Consider the following 17749-nt stretch of genomic DNA (forward strand, 5'->3'; position numbering starts at 1 on the left):
GTGTTTTTGTTAATATACACTATTGATTAAACAGAGTGAAGACTTGTTTGTATTGCAGTGTCACCAGGACATGACAGACAGGATTGAAACGTGCTGTAAGATGTTCTCTGTAAAAATAATTATTTAGAGCATATTTACAAGACATTGATATTCCAATATACTAAGTAAGACAGTTTCCATAAAAAGCAGTTCAAGCTTTAGTTCAGATAGGCAGCATCTATAAAAAGTATCCAAGAGGATTCCCCCTTCCTGGAGGTTTTTAAGATGAGATGGAACAGAGTGCTAGATAATCTCTTCTAGTCACCCTTTTCCATGAAATGTTAGACCAGATGATCTTCTGAGGTCTTTTCCAACCTGGGCAGTTCTATCAATCTGTGACTAGGAGCAGTAAACTGGAAGAATATAATTTGGTCTGTGATGGATATGAGTGTTGTTTGTTGGTAAATACATCAGTTGCAAAGTTTGTATCGACCTATTGGTAGTATAACACTAAGCATGTGAGGTGCCAAAGATTCTGTCTCTGTGAGTACTATTTGGAAGAGACTGCTTACACTGCTGGCATAACTGTATGCATACATATCCAGATGAGAGCAGTTGAACACATACGTGTATATAGATAACCAGTGCCTCTCTGTGGAAAATGCAGTGTCAGAGAAAGCCAGAAATTAATTTGGATGGTGACAAGTAAGTCAAGGCTGTTGGAAGTTGTCCTGACTGTCAGTATCTCTCCTATGAAATAAAAATCTTAGGTTGTTTTCATCCTTGTAGGGGAGAGAGGGAACAGGGGAGAAGACCAGGAGTGATAACTTATTGTCAGAATGTATCCTCTTTTTAAAAATAATTTATGTTAAACATCTAAATATCAGTATTTTGTATTTACCAAAGCTCAAATTTAGGTTTTTATTATTGCTATTCTAACACATACTCATTTTTCATATTATGAATAGCTAAATTCCATTCTTTGTTATTCTGAAAAAATTGCAGAACTCTGTCATTAATGAAGTTAATGACCAAACAGTCAAACTTCTCAAGGTCTGAAGATTTCAGAGTGTACTTTAACTTAACTAAACAGATAAACAAAATCATCAATTTTTATGTTTTCTGAGGATATAACAAGTAGGGAGTCATGTAATCTCATTTGGTAGCACTGAAAAACCGTTGCTATTTCAGGGAACTTTTAAGCTAAGTACACTCCACTGATGCTTTCTAGATTGTATAAAGATACATACCTCTTTCTAGAACCTTGTTAAAAACTTAGGTCTTCCTTTCTGCTTTGTCTTCCTCTTTTTTTTCTCCTCAAGAAAAACAGGTAATTGTGTGGAAGTAGATCTTTTTTGGTTTTGTCAAATATTGTGGTCACTGAAAGAAATATGAGAATGTCTGTGCCTAAGTTTCACAAGGAATGCATGGAAAATTGCATCATTATATCAAGGAAATGCTGAATGCTTACATGGGCATGACCAGTCAGACCATTTTGTGGTGGGTTTATTAAATAAATGTTTCCATGGTTTCCAAATAAATTACATTTCCAGCAAGGTAAAATTGCTGCTTACTAGTGCCAAAATAATTGCTTCGATAAGTTTATTTCAGCTTTTATTACAAATAGTATTGTTAATTTGTCTAAAAAATTTGTTTTTCCAGATTATCATTAAGAATTGAGCCAGGTAACAGCTCTCCTCGACTGGTTTCCTCCAAAGAAGATCTGACAGGTATAGAAGTTTATCTCTAAATGTAAGGAAATAATTTTAATTACAGAAGCCCTGTAATGAAGTATATGGGAAAGACCACTGATCAGCTTCAAATATGGATTTTTGTTGCAAATACAGAATTATCTTGTAGGGACTGCTAGAAAATTGATCTCGTTCCATGCATTTGACAAGTTTCAGAATATCGTCAGACCAGAACACCATTCCTCTTATAATAGTTAAGGATCTGATTTTCACTGCAAGTTTTTACACTGCCAGCCTGTACTTGAGTTAGCATTGTCCTTTGTCTTAAATAATTGTCCTTCGTTTGTTATATTTGCTCTTGGACGTTCTTAACAGTGACAAATGTTACCCCACATGTTGGGATTGATTTTGCGCATATCAACTTTCATATGACTGGACAAAGCAAATTTGTTGATCTTGAATGAGTGAAAAATGTTTGATTTCAGAAGTAAGATATAACAGCAAATGAGGAGCATTCTTAAGGGTTATTTGCATTTCTGCACATAGAAATGGCAGAGAAGCAGCATTTTTGAGATTATTTTTAAATAAGCATCACATTTTTTAATAGGAAGCATAAAATCTTACAGATTTTTTTTTACTTTGATAAAAGCCCTATTACATCACAGCACACGTAGAATTAATCCCTAGAGCTGACCTGTACAAGTGACCAAGATGGCCCATATTCATACTGAGGTTTCCCACTAACCTTGTTACCATAGAGGAGTCTACTGCAGGACAATCATTCCCAGTAATATTACTCTGAGATAGGGATTCTTGACTTGTATATTAACAACTGGCATCTGAGGGGAACTCACAGTGCTTGTTAGCACTGGAACAGAGGTTAGATTGGTTGTTTGGCTGGTTTTCTTTTGTTTGTTTTTTAAAATGTTTGCATTTTCATTAGTATTTAATAAGTGAAGAAGGAAGAAGTCTCTTTCAGTAGAGACAAGTGTAGTGAATAACATAGGAAATTCTTTCTGGTTTCTGTATAAAATGACACATCAATCTGAAACAATTACATTGTGTAAATGGGGAAGACACACAGTTGAAAGATTTATATGAATAATATGATCTGTTGAATAGGTTACTTTAGCTCTTAACTGAAAAAGTAAATCATGATGAGAAGTGCATCTCTAAGAAAGATTTCTTCTAGTGGCTGTGTGTACAACTCTGGTGTCTTTTTGAAAAATTTAGACAGTAGTCAATAATGCTTTGGCTGTGGACATCCTCTCTAATCAGAATATAGGGAAGTAGAAGTATAAAATTAGGTATTTCCATAATCTGAACTCTTGCTCCTAAACATTTATGCAAGGCTCCTTTTCATACTTATTACTGCTGTGTGCATCCACGCACATACAATTCTTAGAATTTCCAATTGGATGGAACATTGAATAAATAATGCTGGGACTAGTTCTCATAGAATTGTAGAATGGCCTGGGTTGAAAAGGACCTCAAAGATCATCGAGTTTCAATCCCCTTGCCATGGGCAGGGTCACCAACCACTAGACCAGCCTGCCCAGATCCACATCTAGCCTTGCCTTGAATGCCTCCAGGGATGGGGCATCCACAGCCTCCTTGAGCAACCTGTTCTAGTGGGTCATCATCTTCTGAGTTTTCTATAAACTGTTTGAAAAATTAACGTACAGATGAAGAGGAGCATAAATTTCTAGGAGTTAAACAAACATGAAAATATGTAAAATATAGTTATTACTATGGGAACCAGTATCACAAAAGCTGTTCAGTTTTAATCCCTTAACCCGAGAGGCCTGTTTTCTGCCTCACTGTGCTAAACCATGTGTGAATGTGTTTAAAAAAAAAAAAAAAAAAGAGAGAGAAGACTATACTACATCTGACAAGCAATTTAATTTTGCATTCCAAACGTCATTTTTCATAGCAGATGAGAGGGGAGAGAAGAGCAGAGGGGCAGGGAAGAGAGAGTTTGGCTGAGGAAGAGTTTATATGAGGGAGAGAATTGGATTGAATAGGTAATCATATCTGTCTAGGAGTATTAGGAGAGAGTTAACTTTTTCTTCTCAATCTACATTGCCCCTTCATGCCCTGTTGCTCTGTTCAGAGTAGTGACTAGAAACCAAATCTTGAATCATTCCTGTTGGTTAGTTCTTCTGTTAGTGTTTCCTTCAAAAGCTTGACATGCTTATGCACTTCTGTTTCTTGCTTAGCTAGAGAGTTCTCATTTACTGTCATTTAGACAATGAGTGTCACCAATATTTTGTAATACTTAAATGTTTTTTTTTCACCTGAGAGCAAAGATGCTAAAATCCAATGCACTTGAAAAAAAGAAATCAAGCTGATTTCCAAAGAAGATTACCTCAGTGAAATAAGATGAATTCAAATTGAAATGTAATTAAGCATTAAGACAGTGGTGTATTTTTTACTTCACAACATTAATAATTAGATAGTTAATTGTTAATCTTGTTAATCATATAAAATATGGAAATGTTTGTAATGAGTTATTTGACCACATAGAATTAGAAATAGCACATTCTAAGATATTCAAATCAACATTATTTGGATTTGAATTTTGTTCAAGTTATAGTTTAAGATTATTTCCACTTCAGCTATTGTACATGAACAGTAAACTCTTTCCAATCAACAAGTTATAATTGTGGGAGATGATCTGAAAAAAGTTCATGCAGTAGTCCAATGTGCTAATCAAAAGCATAGGACTCTGAATGTAGTCATTTTAAGGTAAAATAAAGATTCATGACCTTTGAAGTTCAGTCATTAGTTCAGTCTTTCTGATCGCGGAAAAAGTTAACACACTATTAATACTCCAATTCCGTGGTTGAGTTCTATGTGTGAAATACTTCATACAGGCTGCCGTATATTTCCAAGGAAGGAGAAAAGCTCAGTACTGTAGTAACGAGTACTAAGTTGATAATGAATTAAGTGGCAGGAAGTAGTATCTTCTTCATGTCCTGAAGCATAACTTGTATTGATTATAGAAATGTTTTCCTTCTCAGCACTGTGTCTTCATCTTTTACCTAACCTCTCTTTCAAAAGAAGATTAGGAGTTTATTCTATCCAGAAACATTGTGGGTTTCTTTCTTCCTGTTGAAGTATCTGAAGGAGTGTGAAGCTCAGTAAAAGCAGTTATATCCATCTGTATTTCTGTTTGCAAAGTACTGGAGAAAACCATGTGTTCCTTTTCCATGTTGGTTGCCAACTGGTTTTCCAGTAAATTTTGAACAGGAGGCAAACATCTGATTAAAATGAATGTCTCACAACAGGCTATGTTTTGTGTATTAGTGGCTACGATGGTCTCACTTAATTGCCAAATGTATGTGTAACTGTGAATAGCGCTTTCACAGAATCATTTCATGCCTACCATAACACTGTAGAGATTCTTGTTATTTGCAAGTAGCATTTTAAAAGGAGCTTTAAACAGTTCAATTGTATATTTTGAGGAACAGTGTGATTCACACAGCTTCCTTGGCAGTGACTTAAGTCTGTTCGTTCTGCCTTGCTGTGGAGAGAGGCAGTGGGGAGGAGGAGGGAGAGAGGGAGGCAGGAGGGAACAGGGGGAGAGAAGGTGGGGAGGAAGGGGGGAAGGAGGAGGGCTACAGCATGCAAACTGTTCAAAGTTTCCAGTTGAATTAGCTGTAAAAGACATCTGTGTTCCTGCAGTGTTGGCTAGGACTTGCTAAGCATTTATGGTACAACTATTAAACAGATTATTTTAGACAGTATAATTCAATATATTTTCCTAGAACTGAAGAAAGGATCTAATGAAATACAAATAAGCTATCTTTCTAAGCAACTGATGTTTCTTAGAATGTGTATATTGAAGAGTAGATGAGTATAGAAAGCTTTATTTATGTTCTTTATCAACTTAATTGAAGGACTGAGAAGGACTTAGGGGTCCTGGTTGATGGAAAACTTAATATGAGCCAGCAGTGTGTGGTTGCAGCCTGGAAGCCAATAGTATTCTGGGTTCTATCAGAAGAGGGGTGAGCAGCAGGGCAAGGGAGGTGATTGTCCCACTCTGCTCTGCCCTCATGAGACACAGCTGGAGTATGGTGTCCAAGTCTGGGTCCCCCAACACAGGAAAGATGTGGAACTTTTGGAGAGGGTCCAGCAGATGGCCACAAAGATGATCAAAGAGCTGGAGCACCCCTTTCCAATATTTAAAGGGAGTTTATAAACGTGAGGGTAGATAGTGATAGGACAAGGGGGAGTGGTTTTAAACAAAGGAGGGAAGATTTGATTAGACATCAGGTGGTAGTTTTTTACTGTGAGAGTGGTGAAGGACTGGAACAGGTTGCTCAGAGAGGCTGTGGATGCCCCATCCCTGTAGATGTTTAAGGCCAGATTGGATGGGGCCCTGGACAATCTGATCTAGTACTTAATCTAGCTGTTGGCAACCCTGGATTGGAACTTGATGATTCTTGGTTCCAACCCAAGCCATTCTATGATTTCTATGATTAATGTTATTTTGAAAAGCTCAGAGCTCACGTAGTAATCAGAATATAGAAAGTGGTTACTTGCTGTCTGAAATAAACCACATTATCCTGTCCTGGAATACAACTATGGAAAGATAAAATAATGTTAATTACCATGTCCAGGAAATTATCTCTCAAATATTAAGTGAGTGACCTGATATTTCCGTGTGCTTTAACTAACCGCTTCATTAATGTTAGCATATAGAAGGCAACAGCTAGGCCTCAGCAGTGGGCATCTTTATTTTTTTTGTTATGTCTTAGTCAGGTCCAGCTTCTCACCCCTTTCTTTTTTTTTTTTTTTTTTTCCTTCTTTGTGTGTGTGTGTGTATGTGTGTGTGTGTTTTAGTTTGATTTCTTTTTTTTGTTGTTGTTGTTTTTTCCTAAGGATACCACAGTATAATTCTTTAGAGGAGATTAAGCAGACCAGAGGTTTTCCCTTACTGCCCTAGCAGAATATGGAGCAATTAATCTGAAACCACTGTATTTTAATTTTTTGTTTTTGGGGTGGAATTCAGCCCATTGCATTGAGTTCATTCATCTTTGAGAGTTGTTGAAGAACTTCTTATATATATCTAATAATTAATTAGAAGCAGCAAATTCATCAAATGTAAACTTTATGATATGCAGGAGTTAAGTGTAGAACAAAGAAGAAAGAGAGACTGGAATGTTTGCACGTTTGTGATCGTCTGGAAGTAGGTGTACTACACTAGTGATGTCTCTACAGCACTCCAGGCATTTAGAATTATTAAAAAAACAAAAAACAAAACACAGAAAAAAACCCAAGATTTTCCATGTAAACACTGCGTCTGACGTTTAGTTTTGCCATTTGTTTTACTAGTTGCTTTGGTAACTAATAAATAGTTTGTGTTAAGTGCTTTAGCAGCCAGTCATTCTGTGGAAATTAGATTTGTCTAATCCTCACACAACTGCTTGATTACTGCTTCATATGCATAACATCTGCTTTTTTAAAACTAGAAATGGGAAACATTACTTTCTTTACAAAAGTTTACAGGCCATCCAGAAAGCTTTTCTCCTTAGTTTTAAACCTATGCTCATTTCCAACTCTTCCTCTGTGATACTTTCCCTACACATTTTTAAAAGTCATTTGGGTATTTGTGAAAGAAATTAATACCAAACAAATTGTGCGATTCACATGTAATTATCTAAAATTATCCACCAAATTGAGACAGAAGTAGTGTATATTTTTTCTTAACAGACCAAGTAATTCCAAAAATTGTAGAATATTATGTCAGAGTCATCAAGAGAATATGATCACACTCAGGTTTTAATTATATGACTTATTACTTCTCTGTGTCTTCCTTACCAAACAAGTCTCTTTGCTATCCTAGTTTATTTTATATTCATATAAAATAATATTTATTATTTATTTATTTATTATCATTTTTTATAAAATGATATTTATTTTAACTGTCATGCTGTTAGTTCATAGGAATCTTAGGAACACATAAAATAGAAAGAAGAAAAGGGATTTTTCTACTGTTTTTTGTATCTTTCTTCACAACCACAGGAATTAATTTCTACAAAAAGTTTTTTTGATGAACTGTTTACTGTATTTTTTGGAACTCGGATTTCAGAGTTTCTCTGTATCTATGCCCTCACAGTGGATATGTTTTCACTACAGATGTCAGCTAGGCTCGTGTACTACCTTACTGATGCAGCTGCAAGATATTCAGTAGGTCGGGGTTTTGTACCTTCTATTGGTGCACTGTAAATAACACAAATGCTTGTCTGCTGGTTGGCAACCCTGCACACAGCAGGGTGGTTGAAACTAGATGATCATTGTGGTCCTTTTCAACTCAGGCCTTTCTATGATTCTATGAAATTAGTGAATCTATAGAAGTAGCAGTTGAAATTGAGGGGGGGAGTTGAGAAAGCACAAAGAAGTGCTGCCAGAATCTTGTCCTTACCTTGTTCTTGTCTGAGAAGCGGGTGTAACATATGTGTTTCTATGTGCTGTATGCATTGAGTCTTGCTGGATTTTGAAGCAGTTTTGAAAGTGTAAACTACGCTTTGACAATAGCTATCATTCTAGATTTATTTATTTTTACATCTTGATTCTGTGCATGACATTGTTCTTAAGTTCCTTATTGTGTGTTTTGTAAGTAGCCCTTGATATTTGAAAGTTTTAATTGTCATCCACTGACTTCAGTTAACAGTGCCAGCAAAAGCATAAAAATTCGCCTCAAAGATTGAACTAGGGAGTCTGTGTCTTGGAGTGTCTATTAAATTTTGGAAACAGGGCTGATCAATTTTATTTTCTAGCTTCTCAACAAAAAAATACTTAGTAATTGAAGATATTTTACATTGTAGAAGAATCCTATCACTATTTTTCAGTGTATAATACAGAACTCATTTTCAGTTTTCTGTTTAGTTGTCTGGTATTGGTTTATTGATAGATGTTTAGCAGGGAAAAATTGTGAACTATAACTTCTTCACCCTGTTACTTTTTTAAGAGTTCTGGAGACTGTAAATGTTCACATGTTCTACTGAAAGATTGCGAAAGTAACATTCATTTATAACATTTGAAGGATTATTCATGGAAAAATTATGCAAAGGAAAAAAACAGTGAGATCCTCTGGGATATGTGTAAACTTTTCCAAATGTTCTTGCCACAGACCACTAAACAGCACTCAGCTCATTCTGATGAAGTTGTCTTATGTTCTCTAATGCAAACAATTTTTAATAATGTTTTAATATTTTTATACAATATTTTTTGTGCATGTCAGCATAACCTTGAAAATGATTCTGAGAAATAATGAGAACCAAACTAACCCCTGTTTATGCCAGCTGACTGGAAAATCCTACTAAGAGTGCTTTGTCTCCATGAAAGGCAAAATAACAGAATAGCAATCATGGTAACAGTATGCACTAGGAGTGGAGCCAGGAGAGTAAGGAGAGTTAGCAGTAGCAGATGACTTCAGTTACTGGGGGAAAAAAATGGGCAACATAATCTCAAATGAATTGAAGTTTTGGAATTTTGTTATAAGCACTATCAGGCATAGGTTGCCGAGATAATTCCTCAGCAGTCTGGTATGTCCATAAACATCCCTTGGCTGTGCAGCATTCATCAATATCTCACCATTTACCCTCTTTGGCATCCTTCTTGGCACAATCTCACTTGTCTTTTACTCCTTAACAGAAATGAGGTCATCTCTCTTGTGCTTTATAACTCGTACGACACTCTTTACACCCCTGACTTCTTACTGAACTGAGTGTACCCTGCAACAGAATTCCAGCCTAATGAGAGCTCCAAACTTTGCAGTTCTTCTTCGTAGACATTTGACAGAAGAGCAGATGTAAGATTTTGTAAAAGATTCTTTTTGCCTTAACACAAACTCAGTAGATCCAGATGATGTTTGTTTCTTTCTCTTGACTTGGGGATGAGGAAGAAGCAGAAATACACAGAAAATAACTTCTTCAGACAGTGCTATATCAGCACAGCCAATATTTCTGTCTGCACTTTTTCCCCACAAATCATTCTTTTCTCTGTTATCAGGATCTTCCCTAAAGACATCTAACCAGGAATTCAGGTCCTTTATCTCTTTTCTCAGGACTGGTCAAAGAGATTGTGATTACCTTATTGAATAGCAAGGAAGCCAGACTGGAACTGTTGGCTTAAATTGTAAGGTTCCTACACCTGTTCTGACAAATTCTGTCACCATTGGGGCATCTCACCATAGTTAGGCAGTATTTTAACCTGAAAACGGATAGAATAGTTTTTGTCAGTCTTCAATCTGAAATAAACAATCCCTAATCATATTACGTGATTTGTTTCGGTTCATTTTAGTAAATTTTTTTCTGTTCTGAAATTGTCCAAGTAATAAAAGCTTTTGTTATAATTAAGTTATAATGATCACTCAAATATTTTTCTTTTTATTAAATTCACATTAATGTAAATTTCACCCCAGGTTTTCTAAAGGGGGATTTTTTTTTTAAATTAAAGTAGACTTGTAAAGTGAAAATTCAGAAAGAGCTGTTTTTGTTGGTAGACATCATCTCTTTATTTTTTTGGAGGCCTGGGTAGAGATAATATTTAGATACATAAATACTTAAAATACTAGGAGACAAATCCATCTGACTTTGATTTTGTTATGGCTTGACTGTGTTAGCACAATACCTGATACTTCGCTGTTCTTTCTCTGGACAAAATTTTTGATACTTTGTGCCAATGACCACTGTCTTACAACCAAATTAATCAAGTAGTCTTACTGCTTTGAACTCAGTGGCTCTTCACAGTGAGATACTTAATCTGTTAGACTGTCATGTATTATGTCTAAGCAACTTTATTAATTTTTTTGATGGTGCAGTGTCTGTGGAAATCATGCTGAAACACACTTAAGGGTTTGCCCTTAAGACTGCAACTCTTTCACAGACTAAATTTGCAACAAATTATTGAATGGTGTGTTTCAAATTATTGAACGGTGTGTCACTGAACTATGTCATCCATTTGCAAGGACTTACTGTAAAATGTGATTTAGAACTGACAGTAGCACCAGAAAGATCTGAACAACACAACAGAAGGCGAGGCAGAACTAATTATGTAGCCAGATTAAGGAGTGGCACAGTTAATATCTTACAAGGTATTAACAGCAACAGTAACCCGTGAGTGGCTACATTAACACTGAAGTTTTAGCTGAATTTTGTGCTGCACTCTTGCTTAATATATATCCTCCTAATTTTCAGGAAAATTTTCCTCTGTCACAATTTTCATGCTAGATCTCAGCTCTCAAATATTTTGAGCTTCTAACCAGGTAGTAAACACGACAGTATTTCTAAGTATGGTAATGTTTCACAAGTTGAAAATACCTGATGGAAAGACATTATAAACTGAGCTTGCTGAACTCTGTTTCTTCTGAACTCAGTTTGTCAGAAGAGCTGGACATTTTCAGACAAAAAGTTTCAGACAAAAAAAGTTTTGCTGAATCTTCTGCATGCGTTTAAGTGGTCTTCATTCATACGTTAAGAATTCATGATGAAATGTAGTTAAGGACAACAGAGAAATGTACATTCTTGCTAGTAAGACTCTGGGTCTGAAATTCCTGCCTGTTGGTGAAATATTATTTCAAAGAGTTTTTACAATCTATTAGTCACCAACTAATCATGCTCAGATTAATTATTTTTATATTCAAATTTTTGCTCAGCCTCCATGGCAGAAGAGGAGGGTTAATCCTATTCACCCTGGGGAAAAAGCCTCCACTGTCTTCTTACAACCCAGACACAACATTTTAATTGAAAATACAGCAGAACATTGTACTAAGTCTTTTTCTTCCCACCTCCCAGGCATATGGTTCTTGTTGAATTTCTGGATCAAGAAATGATTTAAAATGCATTTTTTTAGAATTACGTGTGACCTTTAAGCATAAGACCTTCTCTGAAGCCACATATGCTAATGACTCATGCTACAATAGTGTCATGCTTCACAAATTCTCAATTGCAATAAACAAATGATAGCAAAGCCAAGTGGGTAGAAGTCTGTTTGCATATATGATGGTATGCAGAAAGAAAGCAGAAAACAGCATTACAAAGTGTTTTCCTTTTCTTCTCCTACTAAATTATGATCTGATGAATAGTATTAATGAAGATTCTTGCAATGAACTTGTTTCCCCTCTGTCAGATGCTGGAAATTGTCTCCTCTTTCTCCTTTTTTTTGAGGATCCGTTAATTGTTGTTTAAACTGCATAACAAGCATTTTGCTCAAATGTTGCAGAACACTGTTTGGATGAAGATTTCCCCTTTTCTGCTCTTGAAGACTCTCTGTAATTCTTCATAATGATAACCCAGTTCAAAATGAAATTCCAGAGCCTAAGCTATGTGGAAATAAAAATACAAGTAATTTGGAATTAATTCCTTTATTTCATGCATCTGCATTCAAATCTATACTGCAGAGTGGATAAAGACAGTAAAAGATCTTTGCATCTGTTCATATTATTTTTTTGCCCATTATTAGGACAAATTCATTACTTGTTGTCCTGTTCCTTTTTCCATCCAATGCATTTTCACTTCTCCCTTGAAGAAACTGATGAATTACTTCTATGCTTGGGAGGTGTTGAAGTAGGCTATAGGGCAAATGCAGAATCATTTCTGTTACTAGCATGTCTTCACATCTCATTTTTAGTCTGTGCCCTAGAATGGTGGTTATTTCCTATTTCTCTTTATCTATAATTTGAGTTCAGACACTTTTGTAAGGATTCTAATGATAGCTGTCTGTGTTTTTCACATCAAAAAGTTTGTGTCTCTACTGAACTCTTAACAGGTGATTAGAGGTTAGAATAAGAACTGAATAAGCTGCAGTCACTGGAGTGTACAAGAAGTAATTTCTGTAAATGCAGGAGGTCTCTCTTGCTATTACTTAAGCTGTACCAAGTCTGGAGATAAGTAGGTGTGGGACAGACAGCCACATTCATGACCACCATTTCAATTTCTGTCAAGAGTACTAACATCACAACTAAATGTTTAACAGTGAAATCTTAACTGTTTATTGTGACGCCAAGAGTAGCCATATATTCACTGAAGATAATAGGCCTTGTTCTCCACTGTATTGCAGAATTCACTGCCAGTCTTTTGTAGACTGCATCAAGGAACTGAAGCTAGAACAGCTTGTCTGTGTTTTCTATGGGGCCTCGTAAAATCTGTAAAATGAGAGGAAGAATAATTGTAGTGAAACATCCCTAAGCCTCGTAGTGAGAAGCAGTACATCTGTCTGGCTGTAAGACAAATGAAAAACCCTTGCTTTCTCTTACATGCTCAAATTGTGAGTCAGTATGAGCAGACTGTTTACAGTTTATTCGCAACATGGAGTTGTAAGTGAAACTCTAAACATGTGTGAACATTCCTACTCACACCCGAGATACAGACTGACTTTATGGCTCTGCATGTTGCATTTTGGCACATACAACTATTGTAAGGGTGCCAAGACTTTTTGTAGGAGTTCACTGTTGAAAGTATGTACAAAGATGTTTTAATGATTATTTCCAGGCACTTCAAGTATATAGAGACTAATTAATAGCAGAAATGAATGCTATGGATGCTATACTCATCAGAAATCATGTCTTCAGGATATCTGCAAGAGTTAATTTTAATCAGCTGCTAAACACACAAGCCCATTAATTTCTGGGCTTTACCACAGTTCAGTGTTAAATAATCTCTGTCTTTTAGGTCCAGCTGAAGTGTCAGCAGTTATGAAATTCAGCAGGAGACCAACATGTCCCGATACCTCAGTAGCAGCAAGTCTGTCTACGCCTCCTATACCAAGGCATAGGAAGAGTCACAGCCTGGGAAACAAGTGGGTACTGCAGGTTCCCTCACTCAGGCAGTTTCGTGCATCACTGAGGTTTAATCTGGCAGCAGAAAACTTCGGTATTTGCTTCTTCCCTTTCCTGTACTGCCAGAGTGCTTCAGGCTTTGCTATGTATTCTCTAAGTTTTCTTTTGACATTTGTGTTTTTGCTGGCAGTATTTGCTCGTCATTCTTGAAAGCTGTGACCTTTTGCACTGTTCTACAAATGAGACACTTTGCTAGCTAAGTACGAGCACCTGCTCTCCAGTTAAGGCGAGCATATACCGAATTTCACGTTTAATGGGTTAAGGAAACCCATCATAGTTCATGATTGATGTGTTTGTTCAACTTAGTGCCCAGTTATCTGCTTGCTACCTAATAACCTATAGACTATATTTTGTGTTCATGGTATGATAATGTAGAGCCTGAGTAGAAATATCAGATGGAAATGGTTGTTATCAGATGACATAAGAGGGTTCTTGCATTTTTCTCTTTCCAAATTTCCAGCATGATGTGTCAGTTCAGTGTGGTGGAGAGCAAAAGCGCCACTTTCCCGACAGAGAGGCCGCGCCACCTTCTGGATGACAGCGTCCTGGAGTCACAGAGCCCGACCCGCAGCCACATGCTGAACTCGCTTTTCACCAATGGCATTTCCATAGGTAGAGACTCAGTGGGGGACTGACTTACCTGGTTTTCCCTCGCAGTTCTCTTCTGAAGTCATAGAGCAATACAAAATCAAGGAATTAGGAAGCTTAGTAGCTCCTGGGCAAAGACTGTGCTACTGTATAGAAGAAAGGAGATCGGTGTTACTTCTCACTTACTTAGTTGACTGTATTTCATTCATTTCACTCTTTTATCACTCTTGGGCAAATGAAAATGTAGTTAAATAGCTATGCCAGGGAAGGACAGACAGATGGGTCAAGGGCTTGGATGAGAAATAGGGGCTACCAGTGTGAATTCCATTTCACTGATTTGTTATGACTCCTAGTAGCAGCTGGCATACCATCTGTTGCAGGTGTGCGTGCTTGTAACAAACAAACAGTCATATCATGTCTAATAATTTTAATTGACTTGCAGATGTTATGCTAGAAATATTGTCTTACAGAGTAATTTGATTTTGTGTTTCTGAAGTATTCAGCTTTTAACTGAAAGACAGCGTAATGAAAATAAAAGCAGTGTGCAGATTTCTGGTATTTAAATACAACAGCAACAGTGACTTCATTCATCAGTGATACATTACAAAAGAGAGGGGCTGATATAAGCCTCCTCTGATTTTAGATGGTTTTCTTACTCCTTCTCTGTTCACCATTTTTTCTAGATAGCAGTGAAAGCTCAGAATTTAGTGAGGAGCTGCCGTCAGGGCTTGAAAGGTGAGTTAATTTTCATTTCCTCTCACTGAGCACTAACCTGATTTAATACTAACAGATTTAGAGAAATTCCTGAATGATCTGTACCATAGATAAGTCCTAAAACAGTGGTTATTTTTATGTTTTTGTTATTATCACTTAAATTTTAAAAATGGAGAACTCTAGAATAAAACGCTGTAATGTTGTGTTTTTTCATCGACGTGAAAAGATCTCTTTCATGTTTACCAGACCCTAATTGTTGAAATCTCAGACTAGATTTTCATTCGCTGAATATCTACATGTGCAAATAGGGGCCGTTTATATGCCACACTGGGGCCGAATTGGAGGGTGCCAATCCGGAATTCTCCCAGGAGTCGAAGCTGTATCTACAGGTACAGTTCAGGCCTCTCTTGCTCAGTTTACGGTGATAAACTTTCACTTGGGCATCTACATTTTCCTAGCCTAAGGTATTTGTGTCCAAGGGTATCCTTGCATGATACATTAGCATTTTTGATAAACTTGTTTTTAATAAAACTATCTGTGACAAGTAACGTTATTAGAAAGATGCCTTTTTAACTCTTTCTCAGAATTTATTTCCTGAGTTATAGGATAGCTACCCATAGCATCTGCTTGTGTCAGAAAGCATATAGGATATGTTATTTTTGTACAGCATAGAGGTGTGGCATTGGACCCTGAGTAGGAGAGGGAACATCTGCACTGCTTATGTAGCAGGTACTTCCAATGTTGCTTGCTGCTAAAACATGCACTTTTTATTAACGGATAATTAGTTTACAGCCCAAAGAGAGGTGATGTGGAAAACTGTGTATAGTTAAAGTGATAAAAAACATTCACTGTATCCATGCCTGACTAAACTTCCAGATAAATTCTGTGATAGTTGCAAGTGAGGTATGTGTAAGTAGTAAGTATATATAAGAAGTATATATAAACAACAGGCCCCAAACATGGTATTCTGCAAATACTGACATTTAATTGGAGTTTAAATCCAGTCAGTTTTGTTTTGTCTAAATTAGTTTGCTCTGTCAAAATGTTGTAAATGTAAGAATAGTCATTTTGGCTGAGCTAGTGACATTTGACAGCAGCCCAAGTTAGAAGTTATGCAGGAATGCAGATGTATACATTAAAAATAAGTAAAAGAATACGTATTTTAACAATATTTCAACTAAACCTGCTTCTGGAAAATATTCTCTTATACATGCCTATGGCAGATTTGTTTCAAAATTTTATGTACACAATAAATGTAAAATGTAAGAAGATAAAAATGAGATATACATATTAAATCCACAAAGAACTGTTCCCTAAAATACATTTCTTACATTTATCCACGATCAAGTATTTCTATTGCTTGTATTCATTCTTCGTTTTCTGGAGTCTTCTATTTATTATATTAGAAAATTAGAACTGGAAAGAATATACATTAGCATAGATAGGGCAATCTATTTGATTATAGAAGTCACAGCTGCCACTTTGAAGTGAAGGTCTTGTATAGGTGTCGTTGCTTTGTATATCACGTTCACCAGCCTGTTCTTTGTAATACCATCATAGTTGTTCTTAAACAGACTCATTCTCCTTTCACAGATGACGGGTAGGTCATATGCATGTCCTTTTTCTTGTATTCGTTATCAGACATGATTTAATTGTCTCAGGTGAACTGTAGTATCCCTTACCTTTATAGAACTATCAGAGCTGTGATCACAGGACAATTAGAAGAGGTTAGCAGCAGGTAATTCTAGAAGATATCACTTATGAATCGATCTTTGGTTGTCATGTTCTTAGTGACAGTGTACATTTCTAACTGTACATAAGTTCTTTCAGTTGTAGCACTTTTTCACTGTAATATATGGGAAGTTCTGTGGTTGTATTGGGCAAGGAAAAAAATATCTTTAATCACTGTACAGTAAGTAACTTGGCATTGTTATTTAGTTATCCCAACTTTTTTCCAAATAGCCAAGGTAGCATTCCTTTTTTGATAGCTAAATTACAGGCTCCAATTGCTAAAATTTTAAGCTACTTTCATACATTTAAATAAAGTCTTGAATTTATCCAAATAAAATAGAAAATTGCTGATTTTTCCTTTGACTTCAGGTCTCTGTATTTCTTTTGTTTTGTTTTTAATGTCTGAGTTCTGAGAATAGAATCTTTTCTTAATGTACTGTGTTTAAAAAGCCCTGATTCTTTTTTGGTGTATAGGTCTGAAAAATAGATATTTGCAGAGTTGTGTCTAATGCTACACTATATTCAAGGCAATGCAGGAAAAATAGATTTAAATTATATTATTTGTTTCTTGCTTGTATTTTTTTCAAAGCATATGATAATGTTATGATTCTGTAGCCCAACAGGAGCCTGCAGCTGCACATTAGGTAGTTCCATGGGAGTAGTTACCATGGAAGGCCCCTTAAGAAGGAAAACATTGCTCAAAGAAGGCAAGAGACCTACTGTAAGTGATTCTAATTCTCCTTGGGATTCTAATTCAATAGCAATTGTTTTAAATTTTCAGGATTAGATTCAGTTTTAACTGTTTTATAACAAGTTTGTAATCCTTGGATATCATTTGATCTGCAGCAGCTTTGCTTCTCCCTTCAATTGAAACTAATTTCTCTAGGGCGTGGCAGCAAAGCAAGACACAAGCATCTCTCTCACTTGACATGCCTTTATGTCAGGGCAGAAATTTAGTATCATGGTGAACTGAGAAGGCTGCAGGGCATCCACCTTTGGCATCAAAGCCATGGATATTCATAATTACCCTATATTTGCAGGTTTCCAGTGAATTGGTATTTTTTTTGTTTTCTTCTGAGTTCACTTGAAAGCTTTTATGTAGATCCCTACTGTTCAATCCTAGAAGATTTGAAGAACACAGGAGTGTCATCTCAATAAATGTTGTTGATCAGAGGCAGAAGTCTAAGTAGAAGGCAGCACA

At 36.2% G+C, this 17749-nt stretch overlaps 1 protein-coding gene across 8 annotated transcripts in view; it reads left to right on the forward strand.

Moving 5' to 3' along the window:
- RALGPS1 (Ral GEF with PH domain and SH3 binding motif 1) overlaps positions 1-17749 on the forward strand; it is a 199974-nt gene that overhangs the window by 160245 nt on the left and 21980 nt on the right. For all 8 annotated transcript variants that reach the window (XM_048966242.1, XM_048966243.1, XM_048966244.1 and 5 more), the window contains 6 exons: positions 1642-1709; positions 13349-13475; positions 13976-14127; positions 14787-14838; positions 15126-15206; positions 17164-17269. In XM_048966242.1, coding sequence (XP_048822199.1) covers positions 1642-1709; positions 13349-13475; positions 13976-14127; positions 14787-14838; positions 15126-15206; positions 17164-17269 — 586 coding nt within the window. The remainder of the gene's footprint in view (positions 1-1641; positions 1710-13348; positions 13476-13975; positions 14128-14786; positions 14839-15125; positions 15207-17163; positions 17270-17749) is intronic.

This window comes from Lagopus muta, chromosome 19 (assembly GCF_023343835.1).
Source record: "Lagopus muta isolate bLagMut1 chromosome 19, bLagMut1 primary, whole genome shotgun sequence".
Taxonomy (NCBI): domain Eukaryota; kingdom Metazoa; phylum Chordata; class Aves; order Galliformes; family Phasianidae; genus Lagopus; species Lagopus muta.